The sequence below is a fragment of the Danio aesculapii genome, chromosome 14 (assembly GCF_903798145.1).
Source record: "Danio aesculapii chromosome 14, fDanAes4.1, whole genome shotgun sequence".
Lineage (NCBI taxonomy): Eukaryota > Metazoa > Chordata > Actinopteri > Cypriniformes > Danionidae > Danio > Danio aesculapii.
The window spans coordinates 10,954,032-10,973,372 of record NC_079448.1 but is presented as its reverse complement, the minus strand read 5'-3'; the positions used below and the strand labels follow the sequence as shown (position 1 = coordinate 10,973,372).

Genomic DNA, 19,341 nt, shown 5'->3' with positions numbered 1-19,341 from the left:
TCTGCAGTGAGGAAGAGGAGTTGAGGAAGAGCCTCTCAGAGCTGGTGGAGGAGCAGTGTGAGACGGGAGGGAAGCGGGTTGTCAGGGTAACGGACGGCAGTAACCCTTTCATCGGCATCCCGCTTTTACTCAATGCCACCACGTACAAACACGGAGTTCTGACACGAAAGAGCCATGCAGATATGGATGGCAAACGTAGTAAGTCTGTTGTTTTAAACATGATAAATGCCATTTTTGGGGATTTTTTGACATTTTTGAAGGTTACAGCAGTGCAATCCAAGATGGCACCGAGCATGGCCACCGTGTTGCAAACCTTTCACGTATCTTTTACGTATTACTGTCAACATTGCTAATAGTGCTAATAGTATATTGTTTTGTTTTTTGGAGTATGTTGTTATGTTTTGCACTGTCCGGAGCAGCACCTAAACTTTTGACTCATTTCGCCGATGTTTAACGCCTTGTGACTAATCAGTTCACACCAATGTGTTCTTGCATGCCAACATGCAAAACGACAGGCCTAAAGGCATCATTTATTAAGAAATGATGTTCGTTTTTTTAAGCATCTCATCAAAACTTCTCCACCAATCAGAACTGCGTTTCCCAAACAACGACATAACTCGCGGCTGAACAATCATAGTATGATGCATCGTTTGGAAAAAGATCGATGTAGTGACGAGTGTTTCCTAAAACCGTAGTTTCTCTGTCGCAGATCCATCGTTTGAACCACATTAGTTACAATGTAAAATGCATATAATGATGCTCTAAACGGGGTGGAGTAACTACTTCTTTAAAGAAGAACCCCACAATTTCTGTGCAAATTATATTGTTTTACACGCACACGCATTTAAAATAAGTCCAACATTAGTTTTGGTAAAAACATGCACTCGTTTTCCATGTTAATTGACATATATGTAAATGCCACATACAGAGCCTGTGTTTCCTTTACAAATATTATTGAGAATATGACATATTCTATTCTAAAGCATAAAGTCACTTACAAAAGCTAACACTTCTAATATCATATATAAATCATATAAATAAATAAATAATGAGGCTATTTATTAAGAAATTAAATTTAATATTTATTAGGAAATTTTTAAAAATCCTACTTTAATAACAATATTTATAATAATGATGATGATGATGATGATGATTATTATTATTATTATTATTATTATTATTATTATTATTATTATTAAGTAGGAGATTGTTTATTTATTAAAAATTTTTGAAAAGTCTACTTTTACAATTTGACATATGCAAACCACTGCAGAAATGTTCTAACCAACAGGCCCATGTCATAAACAGTACAGATACTTAATAAATAACCTACTATAACTTAAAAGCATTAACGTATGCTGTGTTTTTTTGTTTTCACAAGCTTTGGAGACGTAACCAAAAATCCGCTTTTAAATAATCGGTCACCTATAGCTTTCGTCATGAGCCACCGCTATGTTCAAAATGACATCAATGTTTTTAAAGTGCACTGCGAAGGGAGGGCAATTATAAACATGAAGATCGCTAAAACCGAACAGTAAAAATACTTTAAAAGCACCTAGGAGAGATGACTTTAATGCTTTTTTATTTTTAATCAGTCCAAGCTTAAATGTTATATGTTCTAAATGAATAGGGCATAGGGGATATCTGGGAATAGAACACAGCCAGCAACTATGTTTCTAACTACAGCTCCAGAAGTGTAGTTGCAAGCACACAAGTTTGTGATGCAGTTTGTGAATTTTCGTTGGAACGATGGATTCAGGAAACGGCAAATCAACAAACTATGTTTGTAACGATGGAACTTGCAATCTTAGTTGGCTAACGATGGTTTTTGGAAACGCACCACTGATTGGCACTTTTGTTCACGTGCCTGGAGCTGCTGAAGTTACAGTAAACATCACTTGGAGGCGCTCAATTGCAAAACACTGCAAAACACAGTTAAGTTTAATCAACTGATGAAAGCGAGAAAATTAGATTTGATTAAAGGGATATTTCATATTATTTGTGCAGTATATTTTAAGTAAGGGATAATATACAACCAGATTGTCGTTCGTTTAGAATAAAGCCAGACAGGCTTATCAGCATCTGTTGTATAAAGGCTGAATTATACTTCTGCATCAAGCACACAAGTATGGTCCGGCGCAGCAATCACAGACCCCTTGCCCTGAATGACGTCGAAGCTGATGCACACCTCTCAAAAAATGTAACCACAAATCACAATGACGCGTAGCGCAAGCTCTGTGATCGGTCGACTTGGTAGCTGTAATGAGTGTGGGCGGTGCCGAGAGCCACGAACCAGATGGAGCGAGTGTTTACAAGTGTGGAGTCCTGTGAAGGAGCTCCAGATGGAAACTTTAGTTTTGTGTTTATATTATGATTAAAGTTGTTGCACATCTACCGGTTTCCGTATCTGAATGAGCAAGTTTTAGCTACTTGTACATTAAGGTAACATTCATAAAAACAAAACTCGACACAGAGGAACATAAAAACCTACTGGCAGCTAGTGTTTCGGAAGTGTTATTGCAGAGCAACACAAACAGCACACAGAAGTATAAATGCACGGCTACACACAAAGCAGAAGCCGTCGGCCACGCTGATCACTCAACGCAGAAGTATAAATCAGCCTTAAGACTGAAGGAATTTATTCAGCAAAAACAACCAGCTGGATGTAAAGTGGGGTGAAGGACCTATATAAAAACTGTACATTTTTATATAAATTAAATTGTTTGAATTTGTACGAATTAGCCCCTTTTCTGACAATATGTAAAATAGTTATGTTTTCTTTTGTGATTGGGCTGCATTATTATTATTATTGTTGTTATTATTATTATGCTAAATTGTTTTCTACAATAACCGTCATGTGCGTATTTCTCAAGCCATCACAGCAAAGCATATTTGAATGACACAATTAATGTTCTAATCACACCATGAAAGAGTTAAATTAGTATACAGTTGCAGTATGATTATGTAAACTCTATTGTGTCTGTAAACTCTATTGTGTATTGCAAATTCGGATGTGTTTTTTTAGAACGTGTAGACAAAAACGCTTGACGTACATTATCCAACACAATCACTTAGCAATTTGTAACTTTTTCGATTTAGCAGCTAATTTGTTCAAATTTGAACAATCTTATTTGCACATTTAAGTACAATTTGTTGATCCCTCTAAAGTTTGGTTTAGGGGTGGGGTTAAGAACCACGCCTCCTTTTAAAAACTGTACATTTTCATATAAACTAAATTGTTTGAATTTGTATTTGTTGAATTTCTGACAATACTTAAAATAGTTATGTTTCCTCTTGTGATTGGGCTGTATTATTATTATTATTATTATTATTATTATTACTATTATTATTACAAATTATCCTGTGTTTTTGTTTCATCAATTTTTATCTGTGAATAACATACCTCAGAATGTGCTAACCAATCAGAATCAAGTATTCCAGACAGCCATGTAATAATGTTATATTGGAGTATTGTTCTGTTAGCACCATTCTAATGTTAAAATCTCCTCAAAAACAAGCCAAATCTCATGTGTAAAGCATTGTTTGTGCATTATGATATTCATATTTCAAACATTTCAAATAGATCACTCCACTTATAAGCTTCCATGACGGTTAGTATGTCATCTTAAAAGGCATCTGCCCGATGTAAGCAGTAAAGCAGCTCACTTTCAGAAAAGCTCTGATGTCAAAGGAATCCAATAAATCAGCATCATTCAGGACCCGCCAATGTTTCCGTCTATTTAATAATGCAGATTCTTTCATTAAAACAATTAGGTTGTGTCTCGCAGCAAGGTGGAGTTCATTTGTGAGCTGGTTTAGAGATTTTCTTTCCTCGCCTTGTGTTGCAGCAAACAACAGCAGAGCTCATTAGTGAAGTGTGTCTTTATTCTGTCTCTCTCTCTCACACACACACATTTTCGCTTTTATTCTGTCTCTCTGCAGCCCCCAGAGGCCGCAGAGGCTGGAAGAAGTTTTACGCCGTGCTGAAGGGGATGATTCTCTACCTGCAGAAAGTAATTTAAATCTGCCTCCCACACACACACACTCACACACACTGAAACATAGCCTTGCTATATTTTGCAGTGTGTGCACTGTACTGTATGCATGAAATAGTAAAACAGGCAACTACATTTTCTGAATTGTGCAACACGAACACTCTACTCTAAATATTGATCTTCACAATGCAGTGCACTTTGTTTTTGCAGTTTACAATCTAATTTAATAAGGCTGACAAGTGTCTAACCAAAATGCTAAATAATAGCTAAAAGATTTGCAAAATGATAACAGAAACTCACTTTTTGTCAAATAATGCCATAATCTGCTCTAACAAAAATAGATTTCTTTTTACTTATTTTTTTTCATTGATCAAATTTGTCTAAATTTTTGCACCATAATTTTAATAATTAATATTATAATGCTGCAATTGAGACTAAAGCACAAATAAAGGTGACGAGCATTTACTAACTTGATTGTGATACTCTAATAAGTATAGACGATATACAATGTATGGATATTATTTTCAGTACTGAATAAAATAAGTGTATTTTTAGTTAACATTTTACGCATTTGCTATGGAAGGCAATAAGGGACAAAAAAATATTTAATTCTTTCACTCGTAAGTTTTAAATCAGGGGTGGGCAAACTCGGTCCAGGAGGTCCGGTGTCCTGCACAGTTTAGCGCCAACTCTAATCAAACACACCTGCTTATAGTTTTCTAATGATCTTGAAGACACTGATTAGCATGATCAGGTGTGTTTGATTAGTGTTGCAGCTAAACTAAGCAGGACACCGGCCCTCCAGGACTGAGTTTGCCCACTCCTGTTTTAAATACTCCCCCGAATATATGAACTCCCCCGTTGGTGAGGTTTTTTAATGTCACCATTATTTAGAATGCATTGCTTTAAAGCAGGACTATTCAATTTGTGGCCCGCCGGCCGAACTTGGCCCCCGAGGTAATTTGTTCCGGCCCTCCAAATAGTGAACATCAAAAATAAATTTAGTTCAGTCGAAAAACAGCCACTATAGTTATGAAGTGACGTGCATCTGTTCAGTACTGCACGAGCTGCAGTTGAAGGCTGCGCAGAGTGTGAGTCACATGAGTCGCGTGACAATAAGCAAGTGTTATAGCGAGTGTAAGCAAGGGTATTTCCAATGTAAGAATATATGCCAATATGCGACGACCAGTAGAAAACATCTCACACTGTAGCGTGGCTTTCAGTGCAATGTAAACAAAATATATGTTAGACGAATTATTACAAATGATTAAAATGATTATGTATGTATGAACACATATGAAAACAACAGTTATTTAAATACTCAGCTAATATAAAGCTTAAATTTATATTAGACGTGATAACCGTGAAACCATGATTATTCTTCAGACTATATAATCGTACAACCAAAATCTAAAATTGTTGCACCCCTAATTGTAATGCAGTTCAAAGCATAACATATGAATGTATCTGAATGTAGAAGAAGCCTACTTGAGCATTGCACTGCTTTGAAATACATTTAAATATGTTTGTAAAAAAAAGCCTATTGTTCAATGCACTGATATTATGTAGTTTCAAATACAACATATTAACATTTTAATGTAGAAAAATCCTACATGGGCGTCTTAGGGGCCAAAAATACAACATATGGGCTCTTACAGTATATGCTGTTGTGTCATTACTCGTATTGCAAGTCATTTCTCTCCAGCCCTTCATTTGGGTTGCTTTTCATGAACTGGCCCCATGAAAATTGAATTGAATAGCCCTGCTTTAAAGTTTCCATGGCAATGATCATTTCAATGTGGTCATGTCATTGACCCATGAACATTTCCTGCTTGTTATCAAGCTATTTCATAACTGTGGCAAGAGGCAATTCAATCATAACTTAATGTTAAAACAGCTATCATAACATTATTTATCAATATGCGGCTCTTTTTATAACATTGACCTTAAATGTTTTTTGAAAATTAAAAAAACGCTTTTATTCTAGTCAAAATCAAACAAACAAGACTTTCTCCAGAAGAAAAAATATTATAGGAAAATTTTGAAAAATTCCTTGCTATGTTAATCATCGTTTGGGAAATATTTGAAAAAGAAAAAACATTCACAGGAGGGCGAATAATTTTGTATTCAACTGTAGATATTTGGCCCCGAAAACCCTTCCATAATTTGTCCACCGCCTTGGGCGTTTTTTTTCCATGGCAGATGTTGCAGTACATTATGACATTGCTTTCGCCGTGATAGATGTATGCTGTATTGTATTACAATTTAGCCAAATTAAGATTTCTTTTAAGGCAACATAATTATCCAATCCAGTTATGCTGCTTCCATTTCGGAACTGCTTTTGTGATGCTTTTAAATGCGTCTCAGTAGGACTTTGGAGCACAGCCATGAGTGTCTCTCATTTATGTTAATTTCTGCATTCACATATTCTGCTCTCTGTCTCCCCTGCCTGGCCAGGATGAGTATAAGCCTGATAAGGATCTGTCAGAGGTGGACCTGAAGAATGCAGTACGAGTTCATCATGCTCTCGCTACTAGAGCCTGTGACTACAGCAAAAGACAAAATGTCCTCAAATTGAAGACCTCTGACTGGAGGGTCTTCCTCCTGCAGGCCCCGTAAGCATCATTACTCTTTAAAACTTGCATGAAGTGCTTTGAAATCTGCATATTTTATTTGAGGATTGACATAATCTCAACTGAATCTTGAAGACAGGGTGGGACATGGAGTAGCCCCTCCCCTTTATAAAAAAAGAAGCCATTAGTGTTTTGTTTTTATCACAGCTCTGCCAGTAAGAGTGGTTGATTGGTCAGAAGATTTGATAAGAAACTGATGCAAAAAAAAAATCATTGATCCATTAACTTTGTCACCGTTTTTGGAGCACACTAGCTTATAAATATCCTTAATAGTAACATACTGATATTTACCATCTAAAAAATATTAATTTGAAATTTACAGGACCTTTAACTCCTCTGAGAATCTGCAGTTCACTATGTCACAGTGAACAAAGATGGCCATTTGTCAGATTGCTTTCATTCGTTGCTCACTCGATTGACTTTCCCTTTAAATGTGTATGTGTGTGCGCAGAAGTGAGGAGGAGATGATGTCATGGATTTTCAGGATTAATCTGGTCGCTGCTCTCTTTTCGGCTCCTGCTTTTCCCGCTGCCATCGGCTCCATGAAGAAATTCTGCAGGCCACTGCTGCCTTCATCCACCACTAGACTCAACCAGGTGCACAAATACACACTAATGAACTTTTATCACATTTATTCACTTTCCTTCAGCTTAGTCCCTTATTTATCATTTCACAAATCTCTCATTTAAATATTCTATAGGATGCTTTACATTTATTTGTTTGGGGAAAATCACAAGTTAAATGTTTTATGTTTCTCTTAATTTTTCCTGTTTATTAAAATTGTGTTTCATATTTTTATAGTAACATATTATATTTAATGTGCAAATATTTGGACTTGTTTGTTAGATTAGTTTCATTTTGGCTGTATATGCACAAATATATCATTGCTAATCATCCTATTAAAAAAAATATTAATTTAAAAGAGAAATCCATATGAGGGGTGTACTTATTTAGGCTGAGCACTGTATGTAAATATGTAAATTGCCACACTTGTAAAGTGCTGGAAAAATGGAAAATCTACCTTAAAATTGCTGGAAAAATGCTTAAATTTAACTTTGGAAAATAGAACCCAAAATGTTTTTGGAAATCACGGTACATTTTTACATGATCTTTTGATAAATATAAGGCATTTATTTAAAAGTTGAATCCTTTGAAAGATTATAAATGTGTTTACTGTAGTAGAGTATCAAAGTAAGGCATTTTTCCAGTATAAAAGTACAATGAATCCAGAAAGTATTTATAGCGCTTCACTTTTTCCACATTTTTTATGTTACAGCTTTATTCCATAATGGATTAAATTTCTTTATTTCCTCAAAACACACAATACCCCATAATGACAATTTGAAAACAACTGTTCTTAACATTGATATTAATAAGAAATGTTTCTTAAGCAGCAAATTAGCACAACAGAAGCATATGTTTTAAGGAGAAGATGCCCTTCCAGCCACAACCCAGTACTAGGAAACAAATAATAAATCACATTTTAAAATGCTTTCAAATAAAAACAGTCATTTTAATTGTGTATACATTTTTTTACAATATTACTGTTTTCACTGTATATTTGCTCAAATTCATTACTGTAACGCCTGTTTCACACCGCAAGCACAAGCAGGGCATGAGCAGTGCATGTGCAGCGCGTATGGAGAGCAGAAGCAGCACGCAGGCGTTTGCCATTCACACAGACTGCGTCTGCAGCGTGCAGCTCTTCGCAAGCTGCTGCACAGATCAATCTATCACTGTCTATTCTATCTAGTTACTTATCTATCTATAAATACACTTTTTTTAACTTTTCATCTGCACCAAGGCCCACAGCAACTTGTTCCTATGCTGTTTCCTTAACCTGCAAATCTTTATTTTACAAATTATAGAGATCCTAAAGAACTTTTTGCTTTGAGGAGTGTCATTCATGTCTTTTCAGGTGCACTCAGTCAGAAGACAATCGCCTGTGATATCATGTCATTTTGTTTTAGATTGTCAGGATGATGTGAGCCTATAGTTATAATAATATTTATACAATATAGTTAGAATGATATTTATACATGATCAAACTAGTGTGCAACCTAAGCAAAACTAATACTAAAATTGTTTTAAATTTTATTTTGTAGTTCGGGCCCAAATAAATATTTGTTGCCGTTTTTAATCGTTTAGGTTCATTTGATTGAATATATAAAACTCAGTGGATATTATCGATGCATTTATTGGGTAAAATCGCTACTTTTTACTGTCATTCAATGTGTTTTGGTCATTATCAATGCACTGTCACTTTAATTAAGCGTGAGCAGCGTGGCAAAAATAGACCCAGCGCCTCGCCTGCTTCTACGTGCAGTATGAAAGCTCTAATCTGTTAACATGGACGCCAAAAAAAAAACACACGCTGCTCACGCTTGCGGTGTGAAATAGGCTTGTTAGATTTTTTACTATATTTGACAGTGATTTGATGTGCTAACATCACACTAATTAAATTGTTTATCAAGGCCTATTGTTGACCATATTTGATACTATTTTAAACAATATATAGTAAGTGTACAATACATATAACTCTGCTTCTGATTTGTGCAGGAGGAGCAGCTGAAGTCCCATGAGAATAAACTTAAGCAGGTCAGCGTGGAGCTGGAGGAGCACAAGAGAAGCCCACCAGAGCTGACCCCCAAGAGCAAAGAGTCAGAAGAGTATCGAATCAAAGAGCACTATTTAACCTATGAGGTCAGAACTACACTAATACTTGACTATTTAATGAGGACATGCTTTACAGGGATGGGTCAACAGTTTGACTAGTTTGAATGCACCCATTTTAGCCTTTGTTTTAGTTAACAAATTTATTGATCAAAATGATCAGTGGAGTCCCACATGTTTTCTGGTCGTAGACATGGTCAAACAAGAATCTATGCAAAAACAGCTAAAAAGATGGTTTTATATTAGCAGAGTAAGAGATTAAAGAAGAATTACCATGTTTGTAAACATTCAGGATACGCGCGCAGGGGGATGGCAGAAAAAAAACGGGAGCGCTAGCATTTACAGTGAGGGAATGACATCTGATGTGGTACAGAGTTTGTTGTTGTCTTAGAAATAAGTTATATTGATTACATATTATATATATATATATATATATATATATATATATATATATATATATATATATATATATATATATATATATATATATATATATATATATATATATATATATATATATATATATATATATATATATATATATATATATATATATATGTGTATTATTTACATAATGATTTCAGTGTATTATAACAGCTTGTCACCCAGTGATAAGCACAGTGATTCTGCAAAATTAACGTTAAAGCGAGCGGCGCTCGTCTGACAGGTCCATTTGCGATAGCAGTCTCCCAATGGATATTGGATAAGACAAAATGGCCGAGCATCCAGCCCCAAATATACAATCTCATTCAAACTCCAAGTGTTTTAACAAGATGTGTGGTCATGTGCAAGAAATAATGTTCCATGATTACCAGATTCAAAACTATGTAGTGCTAAAAACCTGGGTTCTGCCTAGCCAAAGACAAGGAAAAAAGACAGAGCTAACGTTATACAAGGCCTGGGTAATCATCAACAAGCAAAACTACTGCATTCTGACAGCGAACTACACCTGCATTTATGGCAGGGTATGTGAACTCACACATAGAGGTAAAGTTGGTTTTATATTCGCACATTCTGACTTTCTCCTTAATAATATAATTTCATAAAAGTGTTATTTGCAAACTCTAAATAGCGAAATCATATTAGCAGCCAATGACTATCAAAGTACAACATTGTTCAGTGTGTCACAATTTGTCACTGAATGAATGTGTGAATATAAAACCAACTTTACCTTAATAACTTACACTTTCACGTTTCATTCTTAGCATTCAGTGTCTGCAGATTAATTAACCATTTGTAACCGTTTTTGCTGAAATTACTGCTGCAATCAAAAATTAATAATGACTTAAGCTACAATAAATAACTCAGAATAGATATGTAATTTCTAGAAAAGCATATTTTTTTGTAAGTGAATGAAGTTCACTTCATGCTTTTAGACCTTACATATGTGCATACTTATTTATTCAAGTAATTATGAAATTGGTTTTAAATAGACATTTTATAACCATTAAAAATGTTTAGAATTTTAGATCTGGGTGTCAAACATTCATTCATTCATTCATTTCCCTTCAGTTTAGTCCCTTTTATTCATCAGGGGTCGCCACAGTGGAATGAACCGCCAACTTATGCAGCATGTTTTACACAGCTGATGCCCTTCCAGGTTCAATCCAGTACTGGGAAACACCCATACACACTCACATTCATGCTCATACACTGCGGCAAATTTTGTTTATTCAATTCACCTAAAGCGCATTTCTTTGGACTGTGGGGGAAACCGGAGCACCCGAAGGAAACCCACAGGGAGAACATGCAAACTCCACACAGAAAATTATGCAAACAAAATCGATTAGTTTTATTCTAAAAATGCAAAGAGAAACATTTGTTGTTCAATGTTTTTTGTTACAAATAACTGTCTATAGGTTTTGTGAATCTGGACTGTTTGTAATCATGAGTTCTAAATTTGAATGAATGTAATTATTAGTTAATGTAAAATCAGAATTATATTCCTTTCATACATAAAATACTTACAATTGTTTTATATAAAGAGCTTTCAGCCATTTTTTTTTAACTCCGAATGCAAAAATATTTTATAGGTTTTTATCATAACAACAACAATACTACTGCTACTACCATTACAAGAACTAAGGTTGATTTATACTTCTGCGTCGAGTGATCAGCTTGAGTGATCAGACTTCTGCATGCTGTTTATGTAGATCTGCAATAACACATCCAAAATGCTAGCTGGCAGTAAGCTTTTATGTTTCTCTGTGTCGATTTTCTTTGCAGGTGTTTTGTTTTTGCTGAATGCCACCTTAATATACAAGTAGCTAAAAGTTGCTCATTTAGAGACGGGAACCGGCAGATGTGCAACAACTTTAATCAGAAGCTAAACACAAAACGAAAGTTTCCATCTCGAGCTCCTTCACGAGACTCGACACTTGTAAACACTTACTCCATCGGGCTCGCAGCTCTCAGCACCACCCACACTTGTCACAGCTAAAAAGTCAGCCAATCACAGCTTGCGCTACACGTCGTTGTGACGTTTAGCTACATTTTTTAAAAGGTGCACGTCAGCGTCAGTCATGGCAAAGGCTGCGCAGGATCACGGATCACGCGTGTGCTTGACGCAGAAGTATAAATCAGCCTATACTGTTAACATATACTGTTAATATATTTTAATTTTTTTTTCTCTTTCTCAAATATTTCCCAAATGATGTTTAACAGAGCAAGAATTTTTTTCACAGTATTTTATTATAATATTTTTTCTTCTGGAGAAAGTCTTTTTTGTTTTATTTCGGCTAGAATACAAGCAGTTTTTTTAATTTTTTAAAACCATTTTAGGGTCAATATTATTAGCCTCCTTAAGCAATATAGATTTTTTTGAATGTCTACAGAACAAACCACTGTTATACAATAACTTGCCTAATTACACTGACTTGCCTAATTAACCTAATTTAAATGTTATTTTAAGCTGAATACTAGTATCTTGAAACATATCTAGTCAAATATTATGCACTCTCATCATGGCAAAGATAAAAGAAATCATTTATTAGAAATGAGTTATTAAAACTATTAAGTCTAGAAATGTGTTGAAAAAAAATCTTTCTGTTAAACAAAAATTGGGGAAAAAATGTACAGGGGGCTAATATTTCTGCAACTGTATACCAGGGTATACTCAGCTATTTAACACTTGTGATCATAATTTGACAGAAATGTCGCTACGAGACGTACATCAGCCTCCTGCTGGCCAAGATCCGCGCTGGAAGTGATGACTTGGACAAGATTGAGGCCAGTCTGTTCAGCGGTGAAGGGAAAGAAGGATACCTGCGCAAAACTCAGTCCAGCCCGTCGATCAGTCAAGGTCAGGGGGTCAACGGACGGGCCACTCATAAACACATCCCAGAAAACAACAGCTGAAGGGCTTTCACTGAACTCACCAGACCCCCCAACGACTCCAACTGGCAGAAATACAAAACGTAGCATTATAACGTCCTTATTATTTCCATGTACAGTAAATTTATGATGACAGTTATATGTATTATTAGTATTATTACTACAGGAATAAACATTGTTAATAATGCAATGAACATTATTATGTGCCAAATATGAAACAATGAGGAGACCAAGACTGTATAAGTGGGAGGAAGTAATAACAATGCGCTTAATGTCAAGAGAAAGTAGACTGCAGCATCCTAAATGTATTGCACTGTGAGATGCAAACACATTGTGATGTCATTTAAAATTATTTGACACACAAACTTTAGTTTCAATTAAAGAGACATTTGGAGAAAAAAATAATCATATGCACCCTCATATTGGTTCAAACCTGTATGATTTTCTTTCTGAAGAACATAATGTATTGAAGAACGTTGGGGTCTGATTTATATTAAACGCCATTTATTTTCATTGAATGGACAGAACAAAAAACATTGAAAAAAAACATTTTACAAAACATTTCTTTTGTGTCTTGCTAAACAAGTGAAGTCAAAGAGGTTTGGATAATATGATGGTGTGATTAAATATTTTGGTAAACTGTCTCTTTAAGGAAAAGGGCAAAAAGACGAGAATTTAAAGGTGAAACCTGTGTTTTTTCAGTGGTAAAGTCTCTGTTTAATATGAAGAGACGTCAGTAAAAATAAAGCATCAACAGCCCAACCAATAGCACTGATTTTAGGTGGGACTGTCATTTTGATTGACCAATGGCAGACATTGGGGTGTTTCGAAAATGGAATAGTTGCACAGAAAAGGCACGTCACCTTTAAATGATTAATGAGAAGTGTTAGGCATAATATGGAAGGACATTGAGGCCAAAATTTTATCACGTCAAATGTCAACAACCAGTAAGATCACTGTATTTGAATTATATTATCAGAATATAATAATTTAGTATTTACATATACAAACATTGTATATCATGTTTATTTGTGCAAAATCATGATCGTTGTGAGTCTCAAAATGGTCAAAAAGTGCATGTACAGTGGTCCCTCGTTAATAGCGAGAGTTCTAAACATTAAAAACATTTTAAAAAAGAGTTAAAAACAGCCTGCAATAGGTGAAATCCGCAAAGTAGTCAGCTTTATTTTTTACAATTATTCTAGATGTTTTAAGGCTGTAAAACCCCCTCACTGCACTATTTTCTCAGAGGCATTAACATTTTCACACTTTAGTCTCTTGTTTAAACACTCGCGTAACTTCTACTTTCCTTTAGCATGTCCATAAGTCCAACTTTTTGTGAGATGGTTAGCATCTTCCTCTGCCTTTTGGGTGCTACTTTGGGTGCCTTTGACGATGTAGAACAGGGGTCACCAATCTCGGTCCGGGAGGGCCGGTGTACCTGCGGGTTTTAGCTCCAACTTCCCTCAACACACCTGCCTGGGTGTTTCAAGTATACCTAGTAAGACCTTGATTAGCTTGTTCAGGTGTGCTTGATTAGGGTTGGAGCTAAAATCTGCAGGACTCCGGCCCTCCAGGAAAAAGTTTGGTGACCTTTGATGTAGAATGTTTAGTCGACATTGGGAGAAAACTTGCTAATATACAGTCCAGCACTTCAGTGTCACACTGCTAGTGATAGAAGATATGTGTCAATTTGTCAAGCTGAATGCATCCTGTACTGAACAGGAGACACGGCACGTAGGAGATTGATTGACAATGGTCTACAACCAATCAGGACACAAAACACAATGCACTAATCAGGACGCTGCAGAAAAAAAGCATGTCAAATTGTACAAAAAAATCCACGAAACTGCGAGGCCATGAAAGGTGAACCGTGTTATAAGGGACCACTGTATACAAATGCTAAAAAACATGACATGATCAGATTTTACTAATTTTCTTTAAAGCAGGATGTCCAAACCTGTTCACACACAGTGTGACCAAAATAATGTACTAAGCAGGTACCACATTTGAAAAAATAACCTATTTTTTATTTAGTGTGAATATGAGTAGGATGAAGGGAATCTGGACATACTACATCCGCCATGTTGTTGTGATTACATGACCTCAGTTGCATTGTTTCCATACGAATTAGAAATGATCCACCATGGCCTCATGGGAAAGTAAAATGTCCATTGTAAATGCACTCAAGAATCAGAACTAGTAGTTCATGAAGGTACTGCACGCCTACTGTTTTTGAATGCTATGAATTTGGATATACTACTCGACTCATATACTATACATACTATATAGTAGGGAAGTAACTCTTTAGTGGCTATTTACATGACAATGTTTCAACCAAAAACCTTAATATTTATATTTTATAAAAAGTTTTCCCTTTCTGATTACACGACTAACGTGAAAATACATTAATCTGAAAATGGGTTAAAAAAAGTGGACGTTTTTGAAAATGCTGCCACGTTGTTACTTATTTACAGGTACTGCTTAATAACAACGTGACAGTTCAAATTCTGACCTGGCATATGTAATACAGAGTTTTTGGCAATATTTGGTGGATGTGTAAATGCAGATTACTTTGAAAATGTTGTGTAAACGTGAAATTTTTTAAACCCCAAGGGAAAAATATTTCAGTTTTTGACTACTACATTGTCATGCAAGCATAGCCTAGATGTACATTAAACGTACCTAAAACAGCTGATTGAGTTGGTTGAGCTGAAAATTGCAAGCCATTAGACATCCAGGAGCAGTATTGGACTACCCTTGTTTTAAATGCTTTTGGTACCAATGGCCTTCCATATCTTTGTGGCATCACAATGTGTGCGGGTAAAGATTGACAGGTCTGGATTAGATGTAGCATTTGATGTACTTGTGAGATGTTCGCAGTATCATGAAGTTTAAGGGCTGGGGCGCATGTAAAGATTCATGTGGGCGGCCTGTAGTGTCCTACAAATACCCCTTTGTAATTATTTATTATGTTATATTTATTCATTGTAAATTTATTTTCTGCTTTTCGGAGCCAATATAGCAGGAAGACGCTTGTAAACCCCCTTAATTAGTTTAACCTACATTATTGTTAACCAAGGACATGATGGTTGGAATTTGGATGGACGTTTGGAAATGCATTGCGAGACAGGGTATGGGACATTGTAACAAGGAAGAAAGTTCGAGTATGCAAAACAGTTACGAAGAGGAAAAAAAACGTTTGGGACTGAAAGCAACGCCCTCATATTCTCTATTCAATGGACCACAAAGCCTCTATGTGTCTCTATGTGCCTGCAGAAAATTCAACCTGGACTGAATATTGAGCAGCAGGACTGCAAACAACCCACCACGAACCTCCGGGCCTCTTTATCTCAACCACTGTAGCCAAGCGAAAACGTCTCAATCCTGGAAAAAAAAAACATGTCACTTTTCAAGAAGAGAATTGTTTGAGCCACCAAACAGGAGCCTGAAACTTAAACGGTACAAACTTTTGAGCAAGTGCAAGTAGATTTTTTATAGTCCTGTTGTAAAGCATGAGGACATTGAAAAGAGAGAGACTTTGGCTCTTTTATGCTTTATGGATGTGGAATGACGTAAAAAACAAGACAAAAAGCTGCAATTTTATACGTTCTTAGTAATGGCTTTCTTAAAGGGACCTCTATAGCCTACTTTTCGCTTTGGCTGTTGTGCTAACATGATTTTCCCGTTTAGGGTAGAACTGAGACGCTGTTGTAATAAAAGATTGTGATGATTATTTCACCATCTCCGCCTGCGTGGAAGGAGTCTCTGTGTTTCATCTCATTCATAGACTGACTTGTTTCCGCCACACAGGTTAGTAGGAGCTCATCTGCTGAGAGTTTCATTTATCATTTTTTATGAAAGCACATTTTTGTTTCTAATGTCTTTATTGTAATACTAAATCATAGGCTTCATCTGAAACCACCTACTACTCAGTAGGTTTTGCATTTAAATTTAAACATACTCGACCGTTTGAAAAGCACGTTCTATATATGAATGTGAGATGTATTAATCAGTGTTGCCAACTATTTCCAATGAAAAGTACCCAAAGCCTGCCCGAAAAGTAGCTAAATGTTGCCAGACATCACGCACTAACCTGCATATCAATGACGTCATCACATAGTATCTGACAAGCGTAAGCCTGTCATGTCTCTACTCTCTGAGGCGCAGTGTATTATATATTATATAAAACATTACATCCAGATGCGCAATAAATAGGTTCTTATTAACATATTACTTTGCGTGATGACGTCATTGCATAATCGCAACTCAAAACTACATCTTTATGTAGTATACAAAATAATAAGTTTTCTCAATTTTACTGGCCATCTCAGCAAAAACATTATGTGAAATATGTCCATTTAGATTTGTATGAAAAATATAGTTGACTATTTGTAAAATACAAACACTTTTTGATAAGAATGTTTTATTTTTAAATATAACATTGATAATGAACAGTTATATTCTTTCAAACAATCACAGCTTGTGTACTTACTCTTTTTAACTTGTGAAATTAACCCATTGTGAAAGTGACAACAATTATAGCACTATATTAGAATGTATATGGGCATACCCCTTATTTTCACATCCCAATGTTGACAGGATCTGATGACAGTAGCCAACCCACTAGTTCACATCATTCGCCAGTAAGAAAACTTTATAGTACTTTATAATGCTACATTTCTGAATAAAAAAAACTGTATTATATCTGGCACGTTTACAGTTGTGTAACAGCAAAACTTGGATCGCTGGTTTCACACTCTCATGCGATTTGTCCTAAAGTGACTACTGTGTTCTTAGTGGTTGGCCGGTGGGGTGCAGGAATTACACTTATTACTAAACCATAGTTACTTGCTATTTCAGACCAAATATTTAAAATAGCATGGTAAACAATATAGGGAGTGCGTCACATGCTGTTATTGTTCAAAAATTAACCAATGTGAATATAAAACCAACTTCACCTCAGTAAAGCAGGCTAGGTGGATTAGCGCTAATTACATCTGTTTTGTTATTAAAATAAATAAAAATCCACATTATCGATTCTGTAAAAGGTCCCTTATGAAACTGGAAATAGACTCATCAATCTATCGCCAAAAGATTTCAGTGGCTGAACAACACTTCTGTGCATATAACCATTCATAAAACAACACAATCTACATTAGCTTTACGTGACTAAAATAGTTTTAAAACAACATTACCCGTCTAAAGGAAATACTTTCGCCATGGTGTCATCCCTCCTTCAGCGTGCAAAAAGTAACTCCAATATTGATTCAGGATTTTAAAGTTTTGATTCAGCATTTGTTTTTACCGCTGTCTCTTTCTCCTGTGCACATGAACGTGCGTGCACGAGCAAACAGCGGACCTGTCTGCGTGAAAGGGTGCGCAGTTGTACAAATCTACATTTGTTGACAGACAGTTTGGGCTATTTATCAGAATCATGCGAATTGTCGGCCTATAATTTTTTAGTCTTAAGCCTTACCCAGAATATAAAAATACATATAAATACATTTAGATCATTTACTTTAATCAGTACTATTGGAATGTGAAGAGACTTTCAACCAGCACAACAAAAAAAGTTTCTGAAGACAATCACCTTCTGCACCATTAAGTCCATGGCAGAGTAATAGTAAACATGAAATGACAAAATATTAACTTCTGCCATCTTCATGACATTGGTCGAATAGAAAAGTCATTTCAGAGAAAGAAAGTTTAATCACTCCGAATTAGACAAGGAATGTGCTGTTAAAGGAAATAAGGTTAATTTTGAAAAACTCCAATTTTACAAGTCTTCTAGAGTTATTATTATTATTAATATTATTATTATTATTATTATTATTATTTATTTCCTTTATTTAGCCAGGAGATCACATTGAGACAGTACTGTCTCTTCTTCCAGTGAGACCTGGTCAAGATGGCAGGCAGCACATAAAGTTTCACATAAAATCACAAAAACAATACCACAAAATTACAAAAATCACCATTCATAAAAAGATCAGATCATAAAAAACTTTTACAAGTGTCCTTTAAGACGTTGTACAGAAGATGTTTAAAAGTGCTCAGAGTCGGAAGTGTGTCAGGATTGAGCTGATTTTGCAGGTCATTCCAAGCCCTATAGGAGCATAAAATGAAAAAGCATGTTTGCCAAGTTCTGACAATACCCTTGGGACTGTTAAACGAATACAGGAACCAGATCTAGTGTGTTGGTTATTTATGTGAAATGTTAACAAATTAGAAAGATAGGATGGTAATCTACCTAGGAGAGTCTTTAAAATAAATAAGTACAAATGTCATTTTCTCCTTTGATATAAAAATAACCAGTCTAAGGAATCGTACTAAATACAATGATGCGTCTGTGAGTCTGCGCCTGTGACGAAGCGTATTGCTGCATGATAAACAGAATCTAGTTTTCTAAGTAGAGTAGCGGCAGCATGCATATATAGATGATCACCATAATCAATTGTAGAAAGAACTGTACTCTCTACTAATTTCTTACGGGCCTTATAGGGAAAACAATTTTTTGACCGGTATAAGAATCCTAATTTTGGCCTAAGCTTTTTCAATTACTTGTCAATGTGTATATCAAAGGCTAATCTCTCATCAATCCAAATACCTAGATATTTGTAGGAGCTAACTCTTTCTATTTGTACACCGTTCAAAGATGTAATTGTCTGGTCTGTTACCTTAGTGCGACCATGGCTAAAAATAAT

The 19,341-nt window shown here is 35.5% G+C and overlaps 1 protein-coding gene across 3 annotated transcripts in view; it reads left to right on the top strand.

The window, feature by feature from the left end:
- psd2 (pleckstrin and Sec7 domain containing 2) overlaps nt 1–16,382 on the top strand; it is a 126,898-nt gene extending 110,516 nt beyond the window's left edge. For all 3 annotated transcript variants that reach the window (XM_056471728.1, XM_056471729.1, XM_056471730.1), the window contains 6 exons: nt 8–198; nt 3,943–4,013; nt 6,453–6,610; nt 7,080–7,224; nt 9,188–9,331; nt 12,452–16,382. In XM_056471728.1, the coding sequence (XP_056327703.1) occupies nt 8–198; nt 3,943–4,013; nt 6,453–6,610; nt 7,080–7,224; nt 9,188–9,331; nt 12,452–12,658 (916 nt within the window). In that variant the 3' untranslated portion in view covers nt 12,659–16,382. The remainder of the gene's footprint in view (nt 1–7; nt 199–3,942; nt 4,014–6,452; nt 6,611–7,079; nt 7,225–9,187; nt 9,332–12,451) is intronic.
- The last annotated feature ends 2,959 nt before the right edge of the window (nt 16,383–19,341 follow it).